The sequence below is a fragment of the Erpetoichthys calabaricus genome, chromosome 1 (genome assembly GCF_900747795.2).
Source record: "Erpetoichthys calabaricus chromosome 1, fErpCal1.3, whole genome shotgun sequence".
Taxonomy (NCBI): Eukaryota; Metazoa; Chordata; class Cladistia; order Polypteriformes; family Polypteridae; genus Erpetoichthys; species Erpetoichthys calabaricus.
The window spans coordinates 284,164,262-284,183,328 of record NC_041394.2 but is presented as its reverse complement, the minus strand read 5'-3'; the positions used below and the strand labels follow the sequence as shown (position 1 = coordinate 284,183,328).

The following is a 19,067-nucleotide window of genomic DNA, read 5'->3' as shown; positions in this document are numbered from 1 at the left end:
TGCAATTTTAAAAAACTGAATATTTTCAGGTCTTTACCAACACATAATATTAGATAAATGGTACCGGTATGTATGTGTGTTTATGTAGGTAGCATTTTCCATGTTTATGGGTATGAAAAATGTAGAAAACTTGGTGTCTGGCTGAAAAAAACATCTTTTAATATAGTATTGCATCCTCTGTGACTCAGAATAAGAATTTGTGCCTTTCTCTTAAAAATTTAAATTGTGTGTGTGCATGTATCAGACTTTATTATAATTTTCCTCTGCATTTTTGTCAGTGTTATGATCAATAACATTGTATTGTTACACATCAGTTTAAAAACAAAAAAATGATTGTTTAGGATTCTAAATGCTTATATATTCCCTTAAAACTAGTAGTAGACTTAAGGCATTTATGATCATTTGTTACATTTTACATACTGAAACTCTAGCCAGTCAGTGGGGCACTGATGAGAGATTAATAAATGAAAAAGGAATTTAAGCTGTATTAGTTTAAAATAGTAGTGTTAGTCAACATAATTTTGACATGTCACAATTAGAACTGATGACTGCAATAGGAAGGGGAAGCAAATTAAAAAAGTAAACAAAAACATACATTTGATTCCATGGAAGAACCAATTCCTATAACACGGTACTCATCAACATTATTTCTAGAGACACATAAGTATAACTATGATTAGGTTTGAAAGACAACATACCATTAATAGATATGTAGAACTTTATTTATCCCAAGGGGGAAAATGCAGCCTTTACAAACTGTGACATCCCGTGCCAGAACACTGTTGTACAAGACCGAACGACCAGGGGATGGAGAAAGTGAGACTCAGACTGAAAAAAACAAACTATTCAAAAACAGTATTCCAGCTGTGTCTAAACTTTTTACAAAACAATTGCCTTGCAAAAATATTTACAAAATCCAATATAAAGACACTATCCAAACAAAAGAAAATTAGTGCAGGTGGTATTTATAATATTTATAGTGGCTCTAAAACAATAGTGAAAAAATAAAAAAAAAACACAACGAAAAAACTCTTCCTCCTCCTTTCGTCCATCTAAAAGAATGTTCATAAACATAAAAAAGTGAAAAATTAAGTATAAGGGCAAGAAAAAATAACACACTGAGCACCATTAAACACAAAATCCTTCCACCCGAACTCATCCGGGAAGTGAATCTGATTTTAGCACCTACTCTACACAAGGATCAATGCGTATCTTCACTACTAAACTAAGCAAATCAGTAGCGTAGATTTATACTCAAGCCCGAAGACCTGGTCAAATGACAACCCGTGTTCAGACCATGTTTTTATATTGTGAGCTCTTTTTGTTCATTCTTCCCCATTTACGTTACCCGCGGTCTCTAAATAAACAGTCACATCGGGATGTTCGCCAAACGTCAATACCTGCTCAGGTGCAGTCCACCCTGTTTAAAACTTCCCATATGCTGGCATATGTACCTGTCTGTCTTGGTGACATGATGAATTCTCATTCATCCTCTGTGTACTTTCACCCAGTTTTATTTCCATTCTCTACCACCTGTGTGAATCCACATTGCCAGCTACTCTGAAACTGACCTCTCCATCCTTCTTACCTGTTTCTCTGAATTTCAGATAGCACTTTCTCATTCAGTTCTGCAGCAATTATGGGAGTGCGCCTCCGCACTCGGTCGCCAGAAACCGTGAACGCACTCAAAAGACAGCTTCAGACGCTTGCCTTGGCATTGTTTAGTTCAAGCCCCAGGTTAATGAAAAATATTTCTCAAACATTTTGTACGAACATCCATGATAAGTTGAACGGCTCTATCTATACAGGTCAAATTCCATTACAATGAAGTGCCGGTGACCTAAAAAATATTTTGTTTTAATGAAAATTTTGAAGTAATGAGATTCTGTATTTGTTGCTATAGTGCTTTCTTTAACTTACATCCAGGCATTTGCAATCATTTCAATAGTTTCTTTCACATTAATTTTCATCTCCTCCTGTCTGCAAGTTATGCTGATGAGAATTTTTCTCAGCATTTCCTTTGCGATAATACATTTTCAGGGTGCAAATGATGCCCACTTCCAATGGCTGAAGCCAATGATGAGTGGAATAACTGCTTTTTTGACGTCTTCAAATGCAGCAGTTCGCATACGTTTGCGCTGAAGGCCAAGGTTTGCAACCCGAGATTTTTCTTGTATTTTTGTTCGGTCTTTCAAGAAAGGTGACAATGACAATGGCGAAATTCCGAATTCACTGGCAACGTCTTTTTTCTTTTTGCCAGAATTGAGAGCCACAATAATTTCAATTTTTTTTTCTAATGTGAACTGTTGTCATTTTTTCGTATCTTGCCATTTCTATAGGACAGTGACGACGAGTTAAATTCCAGTGGATATTTTTCAAATGTTGATGAGCAATAAGCAAAAGGTATCACTGAAAACCACAGAAAACAAACAATGAAAAACAGTACGAGAAAAGTTTGAAGAAAGAAAAATTTATAATGTTTCTGTTTGGGGATTGTTGTGTACAACTGAGCTGCGACCACAGAACTAACTGCTCTGTGATGATTCATTTTCTTGACTGCTCTGTGGATGATTCATTCAGGCATTTCAAAGTCATTTAGGCACATTCGTTGTAATGAAAGTATTTGCCGAATATATTTCTTAGTAGCAAGATTTTTGTAGACTCTGTCTTATGGGGAAACTGTCAGGACCGTAAAACACTTCATTGTAATGAAAATTTTATTGTAAAGATATTCGTTGTAACGGAATTTGACCTGTATTTTCTTTACTTCCACTGCCACTGAACTTGTCTTATCACTCAAACAATCAGTTAATAAATGAATAATAATAAATATACACTAGAATTACTGAAAAGAAAGAAAACCTCTAAAAAGGTAAAAAGAACAATCAGTCTCGGTGAGGCATTATGCAGACATATTGCTGTTGGTATAAAGAAGCCCCAGTAGCGTTTCTTGACACACTTCTATTGAATAATTCATTGGCTGAAAGTCCTCAATGTTTGTGTGTCAGAGAGAAGATATGCAGCATTGTTTATAATGGCACTCAGTTTGGTTTTAAATCTCTCTTTTGCTACTACCTTCATGGGTTCCAGAGTGGGTACTATAACTGAGTCGCCCTTATTGATTCTGTGAGCCTCTTTTGAATTGATGTTAACAGCTCAGCTCACCACTGTGTAGAAACTCGGACTGGCCATCACAGAGTTGTAGAAGTTGTGAAGGATGTCACTTCCTACTTTAAAGAAACGGTCTTCTAAAGAAAAAAAGAGCCTGCTCTGCCCTTTTTTGTGTAGTTCCTGTGTGTTATGGGACGATTCCAACCTGTCATTGATACGGACCCCCAAGTACTTGTGGCAATGATTCTTCTAATGTCACATGGTTGAAGTCATATTATAGCCCGTGTGAGGCTGTGATCCGAGTCTCCATCCTCACAATTTGCGTGGTACCAAAACACCCTCCAAGAGCAATTTCTCTCAACCATCCAAGAACAGTTTGGTGACAATCCATTTCCAGCATGACAGAGCACCGTGCCATAAGGTAAAAGTGATAACTAAGTGGCTCAGGGAACAAAACATCGAAATTTTGGGTCCATGGCCAGGAAACTCCCCAGACCTTAATCCCATTGAGAACTTGTGATCAATCCTGAAGAGGCGGGTGGACAAACAAAAACCCACAAATTCTGACAAACTCCAAGCATAGATTATGCAAGAATGGGCTGCCATCAGTCAGGACTTGGCCCAGAAGTTGACTGTCAGCATGCCAGGGCAAATTGAAGAGGTCTTGAAAAAGAAGGACCAACACTACAAATATTAACTCTTTGCATAAACTTAATGTAATTGTCAATAAAAGCCTTTGAAACTTATGAAATGCTTGTAATTATACTTCAGTATACCATAGAAACATCTGACAAAACGATCTAAAAACACTGAAGGAGCACAATTTGTGAAAACAAATACTTGCATTATTCTCAAAACTTTTGGCCACGGCTGTAGGCTTGATAAGAATAAAAACAAAGTGACGATGTGAATTATCATCTAATGAAGAATCTTTTCAACAATCTAAATACTTTTGATCTCTGATGTCAGACTTTCTGATCCATGTAGCACAGGAGACTACACAGTTGGAGTTTTGTTTTTAAAATTAAATATTGCATTTTCTTAGATTATATTCCAATATGTTCTTCAATAAAAGTACATGTGATATTCAGAGACAGGTACTTGAGGTTGTTCTTGCAGTGTGTATAGGACAGGACAGTGGGCACTTATATTTTGTGAAAAGTGGACATCTGCAAACACATGTTATCTCTTAAGTAGACTTTGATTTGAACAGATTGTAAATAGTGGCTGCTAGAAATACAGCAATGTGTATTTTAAACTATAAATGACAACTATTCATTTTTCATCAATTGTATTCCATTACAGAAAGGCAAATGGTTACTAGCTTACATTTCCATGATTGTCACTTTCACAAGTGTTTCCTGCTAGACGTTAGATGTATAATTTAACAGCAAACTATTAAAACATCATAGAATTATATTGCGCCTTGTTTTCTGTTTCACCTGCACCACTAACAATACTGTTTTCAGCTTTTTTTCCCATGATGTACTTGGAAAGAATAACGCCTTACCTTTGAAAATTACTGCTAATGTGAACATAAAGTATTTCCAGTTATAGATATGTAAATTTTGATCACATATAATTCCCTCTGTTACAGAAATGTTCCAGTTTAGCTTTATATGATGTTCATGAAGTCAATAATTAGTGCGTTAGTCACCAGAAGATATCTTTTAGAAATAAACAGTTACAATTCAGCGAGTTGACAGACATTCACACATGAATTAGTCATAATAGGAACCCTACCATTTAATCTTTCTGATCTAAGGTCTTTGTTGATCGAAACTCTATTTACTTCATGTTAGCAAAGCAGCTTGACTGTCAGGATAATAAAGTAATTAATCCCCGTATTTTCTTTCAGATTTAAAACTTTGCTCTCTAACAGACCAGGAACTGAGAATACCTGCATTGAAATCAGCCATGTTAAATACAATATATTTCAGGTAAAGTCTAAGGAAGAAAAGACATTCCGTAAATAAAGCTTATTTAACATTTTTTTCTGTGCATAGCTTTTATATGTTTTCTTACATCTCTAGTCTCAATGTTTAATTCCTTGCCCTTTCAGTTCCTTTCCTTGTGTGGAATTTGCTTGGCTATCCCATGCCTATGTAGATTTCCTCCAAGTGTCTGGAGTACTGTAACTTTGCTTGATTGGGGGTGTTGTATTTAATGCAGTATGTCTCATCTCATTTCAATTCTGTCCTGCTTTTTTAATAAATGTCACGAGTAGTTGGGATGCCCAGACTTCTCTATCCTTAGCAGTAGTGTCCAGCACTTGTTGGAGAATTTTCTTGAACTCCTGGACCATCTGTGTGCCCAGGTCCTCCCCTTGGTAAGCTGTGACTATACACTGAAGAAATCTCTGACTTTCAAGCTTCCCATCTTGTGAAGGAACATAATTCACATTCTCATTCTTTTGGTGACTACTTAAAGTTTGTAACCAGAGGTGAGCATGTGAGAGAATTTGGGTGTTTTATCTAATGTTTACTTCATTATTTTCCATTAACATCCAGCCAGCCCACAGTACTGCTCTCTCATTGCAGCAGTTTTTAACTCGGCAACGCAATACTTTCTGCATTAACTGATTATTAAGACAAAGATAAGTGTTCAACTGCAGAGAGCATGCCACCTTTTCTTGTCTTGAGATTTAGCCATGCTGATTCTCCTTCTGACCACTACATGCCCTGCTTTGGACCACTCAAGTGCACACCATAGATCACAGTTGGATGAGGCATAAAGCACATCACCAAATTCAAACAGGCAGAAATGCAAACCTAAGGATCTCACTTTGCCTTTTTTTTCCAAGCCATAGCTGTACCTTGATAGCTTCTCCACAACCTTAAAGAGATATGAGTAAATACCAAGAAGATGGACACGAGTCATCTCCTACAAATAGAGTAACACGATGAAACTCCCAGAATCACATAATCTTTCAGACTTCCTCACAAAATCCCTGGCAAATCTTGCTCATTAGGCTTCTCCATGTTTGTAATGTTCACTCAGAGTAAACTGTAAAATTTAGATATCCACACATAGTCAAAGAATCATGGAAAGAATCTGCATTGGTCCTCCTTAATCTAATATTTAATTGGTTTACTTTCCCGCCATTTAGGATAGGCTTGCTCTTGAAGGCAGAGGACAAGGAGGTAAATATTGACTATACTAACCATCATAGGGACAGCAGCTGGTGGGATCCCTTCTGGAACCAGAACATGGGGATGGTCAATCTCGTTTAATCTGAGGTGCTTTCATCATTTTCCTTGTAACATTTAAAGACTGCAATAAACATATACCACAAAATATACAGTTCCTTCAATATTTTCTGCTGCATCTCAGTGATTCCTAGTTTTCTCACTGCACACAGTCTTAAATATTGTTTCATGTTCAAGTTTCACCTCATGACCATGCCTTCAGTCGAATCAATATTTTCCCCTTTCTTACTAAAAAAATGTGTTAACATCATTCCCACCCTGTTTTAACTGCAAAAATGCTTTACCACAACTTCTCTGATTAAATTACATTCTCTAAGGCTTCATCACAAACTCATCGCACAACTAGGTCTTCCATTTTGTCACTGCCACAGCTATTGTTTTTTTGGCCTGGTACTATAATTCAGTCAAGTCCAAAGGCAGACCTTCAAAAAGTACATGGAAAGCATTCTTCTTAATAACTTGTCAATCGCAGTTCTATAACTGTGTCTCCTCTGTGTTCTAAGACATGGTAGAATTTCTTCAGGAGAAGAAAGTTACGCTCATCCTGAATTTGATGTGCCCTCCAAGTATACCCCCAACATCCATTTTAGTCTTTTTGTTCTCTGTCCAGCAAACAGCCATGCAGTCCTTTGCTTCAAAGTGACCTGGTATCAGTTCTACCATACAACTTTGTGTTTGTAACTAGCAGTAAAAATATATGCATAAGAATAGTTTTTCACAAGACAATTATTTTATATACATTATTCATGGTACCTTAAACTGTGTAGTGCCCATTCAAATTTGCTTGCAAATCTGTAGGTTTATAAATGCATACCATGTCCATTGCAACACTAAAGAATGTGATGGACTAGATATTTTACTAAAGCTTATGAGCTAGAAAAAATAAAATAAAATAACAAGCATTAGCAACCAACTATTACTTCATGTCATCTATACTTTCTGTTATAGCTGGTAATGCAATATCTCTACTGTGGAGGAACAGAGTCTCTTCATATCAGGAATACCGAGATCTTGGAGGTAGGTTGTCATCTTTTTAAAATTCCCTGCCAAGCCTCTTGACAGGTTCTTTTTCTGCATGAACATTAAAGCCATTTCTGGTTTAAATCTTTGACATCACTGTGTTTTTTGTAGCAGACCTTGCTCCATGCACAACAAAGGAAAAAGTAGAAATACATTATTGCTCTTACAGTGTCAGTAGCATGGATTTGGTGAAGCTCATTCAATGTAAAAATAAATATAAGGCTAATACAAATAATACTTGAAATAAAAAAGTATAATATAATTTATGTAATGTTCCCAAAAAATGTATGTTCTATTTAGCTGTAACTTTTAAATAAAAGGGGACAAAACAGTTGTGCAGTGGTTAGCACTGATATATCACAGCTCCACCATTCTAAGCTGAAATCCTAGCCTGGATTCTGCCTTTGGGGACACAGTTTCTATGACCATTTGGTAATTTCAAGGTACATCCCAAAGATGTGCATATTAACATGTTTGGCAACCTAAAATAGGTCCATTGTGCAATGGTGTGCCCTGCAGTGAGCTGGTGCCCTCCATGGGGTTGGTTCCAGCTTTTCAGCCTGTTCTGAAAGAACAGGTTATAACCTCGAGAACTTGTCCTGAAGTAAGTAACTTCAGAAAAGAAAAGATTAAATGAATGAGTGAAACTGAAGTAAATATTTAAAAAGGATTCATACAGCATGTGCGGGAATGCAGTACTAGAAATTTCTTTGTGTCACTTAATATGTCAGATTTTAAAGGTTCATCACAGCAGAAAGACAGCACAGCAGAAGACTTTTTTCCAATTCAATAGTTCAATTATGCATGTCTAGCTGTGAACTTGGGACTCTCAGTTTCACTACTTATATGAATACCTTTTATCTTATTAGCTTTTGTCAGCAGCAAAGTTCTTCCAACTAGAAGCTCTCCAGCGTCACTGTGAAATCATCTGTGCAAAAAACATAAATACAGACACTTGTGTTGACATCTACAACCATGCTAAGGTAGGAATAAATGATTATATAAAATAAACTAATCAAGACAATGCAAGTCTATCAGCGTTAATACAGAGATATTGTTAGTTGACAACAGAGGAGATGTAAATAAATGTGGTTTTTTTTATTGTACTTGGAAGTATACTGACCTAATGGGCCTAGATACAACAGAGACACCTCATCTGGTGCCCTAATATTTCTTATTTATTATATTAAGTATTCATTGTGCATGCCCATATGTTAGGGAGATGAAGAGAGGTACAGTACATAAGAACATTTACCTGTAGTTTATCAAGCTCCTTTGGACTGCTAATAGCTAGGATGTTCCAGTGTCTCATCAAAATTTTCTGCTCCAACTAATTATCTGTATATAAGAACATGTGCAAATGCAATACTGATTGTGTTTGTTTATTAGAATATCCAAATAATGACTGACAATATCTATCTAACATCTATATTTCAGTGAGAAATGACATCACCTATCATAGTTATATTCAATATCAGAAAGTAGCTGACAAGGATGTGTTGTTTCCATGGTGCTTTGTTACTGTAATTTTCTTTATTACTCGTCATTTCTCTCTGAAAAGCTCAAATTTTTTATCAAACCACTACTGGTCTTATCACTAGTATCCATCCTCCCTTTTATGAAGTGCACACAATCATACAGGTGTCTGTTGCAGTCTGGGTTGGCTCAACACTTCCTGAAGCCTCTTCGACCTGAAACCGTCGATAGTCTTAGGCAAAGATTAAGTGGGCAATGACAACAAATCGGCAAAGGATTTGTGCAAAAAAAAAAAAGTGGTTTAGTGCTTTCATTAAAAATTTTCAGAAATGTGCAAACAGTGCAGTTGTTCAAAGAGCTGAACAATAAATTATCCATTAAAAACAGTGACAGTCCTCGAGTTAAAATCCAGAGTTAAAAGCAGGGTAAAAGCAAACACAGTCATCGGGACCTTAATGTTCCTTCTCTGATCCCAAACGAGGCTAGCACAATTGTCTGTCTCCCTGGCTCAACCATAACTTGCTCAGCCGGCAGAGACTCCAGCAGCCACAGTCCTCTCCATCAACCCCCTTCTTAGCTGTCTCAAGCGGCTTCATGTAGACGGCTTGGGGCCAGTTGTCCTGCTTTCTTCCTTCCTGCTCCTCTGGCATACCTCCAATCCCTGGGGAGGACTCCACCGCGATCAAACACGCTCCACTAGCAATCAGCAGGGGAGTCTGCCCCTAGAGCACTAATCCTTCACTCCTCATCAGGGCTAACAACCACTCTGCCTCTCACTCACTTTTGCAGGCTGTCTCATCCTGCTTTACCCCCTGAAATTGCTCATACAACTTTCTGTTTCCGTTCTGTTTCTTTTTATCTGTCTCCAATCCTTGCTGTCCGTGCAGGCGTCTTATGTATGGCTTGCTTGGGAGCCAGTGTGAATGAGGCAATCTGACTGATCAGTTGCATTTGCACACGAGTATGCGATCAGCCAAACACCCTAACCAACCCCAGAGTGCACCCAATTGAAGCCTGGGTCACGATTATTTATTTAAAAACTGCACTATGCCACGGTCCTCTCATCACAGTGTCCCCATGTGCATGGTAACTCATGCGTGATTTCTTTCTTCACAAGAAATTTAATCTCGTCCTTGTCAGTCATTGTTTTTGCATTGAACTGTGAGCACTCAGAAAATTGTGAAACCAATTTTTCTCCTTCAACAGGAGTGCAACACTTTTACATACACGCAGTATGAAGGTAGATTCGAGTAAGCTGGGAGCACTCGGTGCAGTTGTGAGTTAAAAGGGAAATGCAGATAACAGATGAACCTATTAGTTACAGTACCAGATGTTTCGTTTATGTCAGGCATTCCTTAGTAATGCTAATATGCTTGTTACCTTTGGCACAGTCTTGTATATTATTAGAATGTAACCTCAGTATAATTATTATTTTAGCTGGTACTATTAATACATGACCCACAAAGAGTATTCATCCCCTTGGAAGTGTTTTTATTACAGATTTTATCGTGCTACTACACTGAATTAAATTGGATTTACTTTGACATTCTGACACTGATCAACAAAAAAAGATTCTTCCTTGCAAACAGAGGGCATTACAAATATAAACCATAAAATAATTGTCCATCCATCCATCCATCCATCCATCCTCTTCCGCTTATCCGAGGTCAGGTCGCAGGGGCAGCAGCTTGAGCAGAGATGCCCAGGCTTCCCTCTCCCTGGACACTTCTTCTAGCTCTTCCGGGAGAATCCCGAGGTGTTCCCAGGCCAGCCGGGAGACATAGTCCCTCCAGCATGTCCTGGGTCTTCCCCGGGACCTCCTCCCGGTTGGACGTGCCCGGAACACCTCACCAGGGAGGCGTCCAGGAGGCATCCTGATCAGATGCCCGAGCCACCTCATCTGACTCCTCTCGATGCGGAGGAGCAGCGGCTCTACTCTGAGCCCCTCCCGGATGACTGAGCTTCTCACCCTGTCTTTAAGGGAGAGCCCAGACACCCTGCAGAGGAAACTCATTTCAGTCGCTTGTATTCGCGATCTCGTTCTTTCGGTCACTACTAAAATAATTGTTTCCATAAATATTCACCCCTTCAATATGACACACCTGCATCATCACTGGTGCATCCAATTAATTGTATAAGTCACATAATTAGCTAAATGCAAATGATGGTAGTCTAAATGCACCTTATCTGGAAGGTTTAACTTGTGGGGAGGGAGTGTCAAGGCCTAACCTACACAATGAAGACAGAAGAATTCTCTAAGAAACTCTATAAAACGATGATTGAAACCTAAAAGTCGGGATGGAGACAAGAAAATATTCAGGTAACTTAATATCCCCAGGAATCCAATTAAATCAACCATTCAGAAATGGAAAGAGTATGGCACAGCTATAAATCTTTTTAGACCAGATCATCCATAAAAATTATGTGATCATGCAAGAAGGAGTCTATTGAGGGAAGCCACCAAGAGACCTATGGTAACTCTAAAGGTTTTACAAGCTTCATTGGCTAAGGTTGGAAAGACTGTGCATACAACAGACGTTGCCCATTTGCAATTTTTTTGGAAGAGAAAGCAAAGAGAAAGCCATGTGACATCTGGGCTGGAGTTTTCTACAAAGCACTCTGAAGTCAGCTGGAAGAAGGTTCTATGGTCTGATGAGACCCAAATTGAGATTGTTTGCCATCAGACCAAACCCCACTGCACATTATCAAAAACTGTGCCTTTGGAGAAGATTTGTTTTCTAGTAAGTCAACTACCTCAAGCATAAAGTCAAAGCTACTCATGAATGGCTCAAAACAACAATGTTAATAGCTAGGAGTGACCCGAGTCCAGATCTAAATCTACTTGAACATTTGTGGCTGGACTTGAACAAGGCTGTTCACTTATGAAGAAGGAAGAATGGGGAAAAATGACACATGTCCAGATGTGCAGAGCTAATAGAGACCTGAGCACACAGACTCCAGGCTGTTATGGCTAATAAAGCTGCATCTACTCAATACTGACTTGAAGGGGGTGAATAATTATGCAGTCAGTTATTTTGTGTTTTCATATTTATAATTAATTTAGAATATTTTACAGAAATCTGTTTTCACTTTGACATTACAGTCATCTTCTGTTGATCAGTGCCAACAAAGCAAGACTAAATCCACAGTGGTGAAAAGTGGTATAACAAAACATGAAAACTTCCAACGAGGAGAATACTGACAATCTGAGGTGGAAATCTCGGCTATGCCAGCATTTGCACTTGATGCAAAAATAGGCATTTCCTCTCTGTCCTTGCTGATGAAGTGAGTGTACAGTACCAGGGTATCCTGGATAACTCTACATCCACCATAAGTGTTTTGTGTAGTTACTAAAGCACATCTACCATATTGCACTCGTTTTCTTACATATTTCAATGTGTTTATTTATGTTTCGATAGTTTCTTGGAGCACCAGAGCTTTCTGCCTATATCGAAGGATACTTCTTAAAGAATATGGTGGTTCTCATTGAAAATGAAGCCTTCAAGCAACTGCTGTATGACAAGGCTGCAGAGAACCCAGGGTTAGATGTGCTGCATGATCTTGAGAAGACCCTTGGAACCAGGATCCATTCTATTCATCTCTCTTCTTCCAAAGGCTCTATTGTGTGATGCAGCTAAAGGAGAGTTTTGATTTTGGTTCGCTTTAATTTATTCTCCATGTAGCAATTTAAAATGTTACCTCTCTCCTGACTTGTCTAAAATACCTGGGATCAGTTATTCTCCCCACATTTACTGCTGGAGTATTATCTAACCTGTGTTTCATTTCCGACCAAATGGGATATAACACTCATAAGGCATACCCCTTCACGCATGCAATGTGAAACTTTTACTTTTTAAATATCACCTTGATCAGCTTTTTTTTTTTTTTTTTTTTTTTACATTCTAAGGACAGCCATGCATTTCATTCTTAGAAATGGTGCCAGAATGTTTGGAACGTGGCCAAATGATGCTTATTCACGTTATTGATTATTGTTATATTGAGATTGTGCTTTCAGTAAGGAGGGAAGTGTACATACTTGACTAATCTAAAGACATAAAATATACCATTTATTATTGGGTATTAGTATTCTTTGTACTTTGTATAACTGCACTGGGAGAAAATATTACAGTGACATTTTTTATTTAATATGCACGCCTTTAAAGATTGGACCATAAAAATGTCTTCATTGTCTACTTATTATGATCCAGTTGGTGGTATCACATAAACAGAAATAAACCCTCATTGATTTTATTTTTTTTGTCCTGCAAATCTGAATTTGCTTCAAAAATTTCAGGGCGCTGAAATTGAAGAAAAGTCTGAAGCGATGTGCAGCGGAATGTAATCTCATGCTTGCGTCACTGAAGACAAACAGCAGCTACCATTGTATAGTAACAAGAGTATCTCCTTAGTTTAAAGAATGCTTTATTTAGAAATGTATATTTTGAATATGTATATTTTAGACTTTAAAAGAATATGGCTTTAAGATATCTACTATGTAGCACAGAACCCTAACTGCACACTGGTTCACAGCCAGTCTTCTGCACGTTTGGCGTCAGTAGCTTTTTCATAACAAAGATGCTTTCTAGATAAGCAATACCAAATGTTTTAATTTTGTAAAGTTTAGTTTAATCATATTGTGAGAGTACAGTAGGAAAGGCTCTATATAGACATTAGTTGTAAAGATACATATCTTTTGGCTTACTTATGCTAGCATTTGTGTTTTGGACAATACAATGCATGTAAAGGGTCACTCCAAGAGGCCATGCTGCTGTTACACCTAACTTAATGTGACACTCACTTTGGGATAAGCTCGACTGTAGCCTTTTGTAGCAGTCATGTTGGTGCTTTGTATGTGTACTATAAGACTTAAATGTGTATCCGTGTCCAGTTTAAGCAGACCTGTCGTGATTCGTTTATGTTCTGCAGTGCTTGATGACCTTCAGGCGCCATATCTCCCAACCACAAAGTTAGTTCATTTATTTGATTACTTTTGAGCTGCAATGTCGTCCACTATTACAGGAAGCCCTTTGTTAGAGGGTTCACTGTGAAAAGAGTCACTGGAAATGAATCTTGATCAACTGACCAAGATGATCACATACTTGTGCTCCTTTTTGAAGCAGTATCAATAAATCCATGATTTGGGAACTGTGTCATCACTCCTGTCTCCTCACCAACAGTGGAGTCCTTCCTTCAACTTGCACAATAGTATTGAGAATTATCATGAAGTCTTTTTGTCTCAAGTCCAGACATACTTCAGTGTCTTTCTTTGTGAATTGACCGCAATCTGTCTCCTCTCGATTCTTTTCCCTTACTGTGATGTTGAACAAAACAAATACTTTTCTGTTAACCTCAACCTGCTGGATCTCGTCTAGAAACGTTGCTAGCATCAGCTAACAGTAGAAATTATTTTAATAATTCAACTAACGTATAAAATGTTTATGATCTTACACTTGTTCTCTGCATGGTTTTGAGGATTCTTTTCCCAGAGGTTCTCGTTTTTATCCCACTTCCCAAGAATTATTTAGCAACTCTAAAATGAGATCATAATACACTGGCACTCTGTCTGGTTTTGGTTTCTGCTTTGTGTCTAGTGCTACTGGGAAAAGCTCTGGTTCCCATGCCCTAAAAATATTGGATTAAAAGGGTTGAAAAAATGTGTGGATGGACTTGGACTTCCTTTGGTTTCTATTCTTGGCAGTCGTGCAAAAATTGTTCATGATTATCCACCTGAAAAACACTTACTTGTGGTATTACTAAAAAAGATTTTTTTTAAATAATTGTGTTGTTTTTTTTTCATCATCTACACTGTTTTGTTATCAGGCATCCTGCTAGTGTCCAGACTCTCCTCTAGGGCCAATACCTGCTAAGAGATTTAACCTGAACAAAGCTTATGATGGATGGTGTGTGTCCACTCTTTTATTTTACTGCAGCATGACCAATGCTATTGGTCCAATTCTCTTTCTGCGCCACTCTCTGTGAGTGTAGGACATGTTATCTAGGCGCCAACCATGATGCTACAGCACGTTTCAGCTCATCCCGTATCTCACAGGTTTCATGTGCCCTGCTCGACTACCGTGTAGTTAGTACTTTGGCACAATGAGCATCGGTGACCCACACAAAGGTCGTACTCATCCTGAGGTCTCATGGAGCATTTGCCAAAGACTTAATTTAGGTTGCTCACAAGATCTGCCATTTTTCCTGAAAGTTCCACCTAGATTCTTCTAAGCCCATAGTTTTCCATGGTTCATTGTTTTGTTTGTAAAATTCACCAAAAAAGCATTCATATCCATTAGTAAATGGTCAGTTCAGGCAATTTCCAAACACTTCTGGGTAATTCTTGTGTTTTCTCTCCCACTTCTGTTCATAAAACTCACCAAAACAGCATTCATATCCGTTCAGTGAATTTTTCAGTTGAGACAATTCTTGTGTTTTCTTTCCCACTTTAACTGGCTTGCCCAGTCAAAGAACAGGATTTGTGCATTCTTTGTAAATAAAACAATCAAATTCAGTGGCTCTTAGGGTGCTATATGCATGTACTGTCGGAATATTATGAACACAGAATAAACATTGTCTATAATATTTCAAGCGAGTGATATCCCTCACTATACTTAAACATGGTACAGTAGAACCTCTGGTCACGAATATTTCCGAACACGTACAAATCGGGTTATGATCAAATAGTTTGCCAAAATTTTGCATCTGTTCACGACCACACGCTCTGGTGGCGAACAAAAACACTGGTGGCCAGTTTCCCAAAGTGCGTTCATATGCGCCAATGATTTCCCATTCTCTGTTTCCCATTTTCTTTTGTTTGCGTACACAGGGCCTAACAAAGCAGATGATGTTGCAAAAGGAGTTAACAATGTTAACAAAGCAGAGGCCTCAAGTGCTGGAAGAGGTAGAAAAACTGTTGCTAGTGTAGTTGAACGAGAAGCTACTTGCAGGGGATAGTGTAAGCGAGCAGATCATATGCGAAAAAGCCAGGAAGATTCATGGCAATTTTATGAAAAAAATATACTTCAAGTGGCGAAGGTGAGGAATTTAAAGCCAGTAGAGGATGGTTTGAAAAGTTTCGCAAGAGAAGTGGCATTTAATTTTTTTTCCCTGTGTTTACAACAAGCGGTTCGTAAGGGTCTAGCTCGAACTCTTACAATGTTAGTTTTCTCAGTGTTATTCAATGTTTTTACATTTAGTTTACTATTACACTGTGCATTCTATGGTATAATTAACTATTTTGTGCTTAAAAATATATATATTTATATGCAGTTCGTACGGTCTGGAATGGATTCATTGTATTTACATACAATCTTATGGGGAAATTACGTTCAGGTCGCGTCCAGAGTTTTGGAACGAATTATGGTCGTGACCAGAGGTACCACTGTACATGTTTTCATATTAAAAAATGTCGTTCTAAACAATTTTAAGTTTCGTAACAAACTTTTAAAGATCTTTCCAATCTATCTGCAAAATTGCCTTACGTGCTATGAAATACGAAATAATATATTTAGTTGGTATCTGTAATGGTCTTGCCATACAACAGAAAACAGTAAAAAGAAATAATTTCAGAACAAAACAAAATCGGCCCTACTATTAATTGCAGCCTTGTAATCTTTTACTGTTGGTCATTTTAGGACGTAAATAATGATTGGCCTACGGTAGGGGACTCAGATATCTAGGAAGACACAAGGGGCATGTGAACATTTCTTCAGTAATTGTATTTATAAGATAACTGCAATGAAGGAAATTCTGTTTTGGCTATATAGCACCATTCTATAACGCTCAAATAATTCAGAACTATAACACGGGGGCATGATGGGGCACCCTGCCCAACTCTCGCTTTGCCTGGATAGAGTTTGCATGTTCCCAAGACCTGTGTGAACAAGTGTACCCTGCAAGGGACTGCTGTGTCATCCATGGTTGGTTTCTACCTGTAACCCTGCGCTGACATAAACAGATAAACACTGACAAGGACTACCCGACGTATGCTTAGAAAGGACCGGCCGTGAGCATGATGTTACATTAAAGAAATGAAAACCTCAACAGCAGAGGGTGAAGAAAGGGGCACCTGGCAGTAACAAACTGACCAAAGAGGAGATTGCAAGGCTGGAATATAAACTTAATACACATGGTGGACAAAAAAAACTGACAACATGTACTTAATCAAAGAATTAAATCAAAGCTGATGTAGTTATAAATTTTGGTTTCTATGCATTTAGTCTGATTTGCAAGTTCTATCCAAAGGTGTCCTATCTCTAAATGTGCTTATTGTCATTATACAGAAAACAATTGCTGTTATATTTATTTATTTCATTCATTTTTTTTGTCAAACCAGCAATGCCCCATTTTTGTAAATATTTTGTGTAAATCTGACAAAAATCTTGTTTTCTTTTTCTGTAAACTAATGTAAATATAAATACATATATATATATATATATATACGCATATACTGTATGTGCGTGTGTGTGCATATCTGCCTTGGCTTGCTGCTTATGTACTGTACTGTTCTTGTTGTTGCGCTCTTATGCTCTTTGGTGTTAAACTGCCATGAAATCCAAATGCATGACTGCAGGTATGACTGTGTCCCTCAGCTAGCGAGCATTGCCTGCGCTCAGTTTGGTGTCACACTGCCGGGGGCCGAGGCAAGGCCATCTAGTTCTTTATCTGTGGTGATTCTGACTCCATTGCCTGTAAACTGTTTTTTCCACACCTAGCCTACTGTATGGCAGCCGGAAGTGGTCATTCAGAGCTCACTGGAGGAGAATGCTGCTCTCTCAGACTGTGAATTAAATGTCTTTTTTCTAAAGCTTACTTTGGATTAGCTTATTAACAAAATGGCCAATGCTGTCTGTGCTCCTGAACTGATGCTGTACCCAGTAGGTGATATGACACATTTTCCAATTTTTTGCACAAATGCAAGATTTTTTTTACATTTTTTCTCACAAAGATATGTGCACATTTTACAGTGCTGCAGTTGTTTAAAATTAATTGCAATAAAAAATGATTACTCCACTAAAAGTCGGTTTGTCAAATAACTCATGCCTGATGTCTGTAGATTTCTTTGTTTTGGTTTCTACCTTTCAAAATGCCTGTCTGTTGCTCTTTCTTCTTTACCACACACACTTCACACAGTATTATCCCCTCTATACATCCCTCCACCATTTTTTATGTACACATATTTCCAGAGTACGTTTGTTTTCAGAGTAGTACGGCGGTGCAGTGCAGTGTTTACCACCACACTCTCACTGCTTCAGATTCCTGAGATGGAAACCCATCTACTGTGTCGAGTTTACACATTCTCCTCGTATTCCACAGGTGCTCCAGTTTTTCTCCCACATTTTGAAGACACTCATGTAAACTGGCAACTTTAAACGAAATCATTATACCTTATCTGTTACTAACCCCGTGTTGTGTAAAGTGATGGCCAAGAAAAAAAATGTTTCTTCCCATCTTTATGGAGAATGGAGAACAAACTGAACAAATAGCAATCAAGACATCCATGAAAAAAATCTCAAGGTGTCCCATATTACAAACATAAATTTAATGATCAATGAATATGGAGCTTCAGTTCAAAAGTGCAATCCCATTAGAGCACACAAAAGAACTTCCAGAAGTGGTTTATTTAGCAATGTTTTAATGTGTGGGGACATTGTGAGCATATGACAGGACAATTGTGGGGCTTGTGCAACACAACTGATATTGGAGGACCCCCACTGAAGACCATTATATGAGGAATTTGTGTTCTCCATGAGAACATGAGATACCATACAACATTTTTCTCGGTCATCACTACAAACGACGCTGGGTATGATTTTCATATTTGGGTGGAGCATTTGTTTAAATGAGAAAGTGTTCTGTCTTTGAGACCCAATTTTCACCAGCTCTCTTTGGGACACTGATTCCAAGGTAATAATTGAGCTCACCCTGAAGAGGAACATGACCTGTCTAAATACATTCGTTTTGGTTTGTATGCATCATCCAGGGTGGTGCAATTCGTCCTCACAGCTTCAGGGTACTCCGGTCCTCTTCAACATTTCAGTGATGCGTGTCTTGTGATGGACTCACTGCCTATTCAAGCTTATCTCATACTGCTTTTGGGATGACTTTCACCCCTTGGCTCTGGTGCACCAGTATCTCTTCTTAATGTAGGTGAGTACTTCCCTTATAAAATATTAACAACCTGCTTCATGCAGTTCGATGTCATGGGCAGCTGGAGCATATTCCAGCAGCACACACTACATGACAGGACAGGGT

At 38.1% G+C, this 19,067-nt stretch overlaps 1 protein-coding gene across 1 annotated transcript in view; it reads left to right on the top strand.

Annotated features, from left to right (window-relative positions):
- btbd11b (BTB (POZ) domain containing 11b) overlaps positions 1–17,766 on the top strand; it is a 523,531-nt gene extending 505,765 nt beyond the window's left edge. Inside the window, exons 14-17 of the mRNA XM_028815917.2 lie at positions 4,970–5,051; positions 7,269–7,337; positions 8,210–8,323; positions 12,236–17,766. Coding sequence (XP_028671750.1) covers positions 4,970–5,051; positions 7,269–7,337; positions 8,210–8,323; positions 12,236–12,445 — 475 coding nt within the window. The 3' untranslated portion in view covers positions 12,446–17,766. The remainder of the gene's footprint in view (positions 1–4,969; positions 5,052–7,268; positions 7,338–8,209; positions 8,324–12,235) is intronic.
- Positions 17,767–19,067: the final 1,301 nt, after the last annotated feature.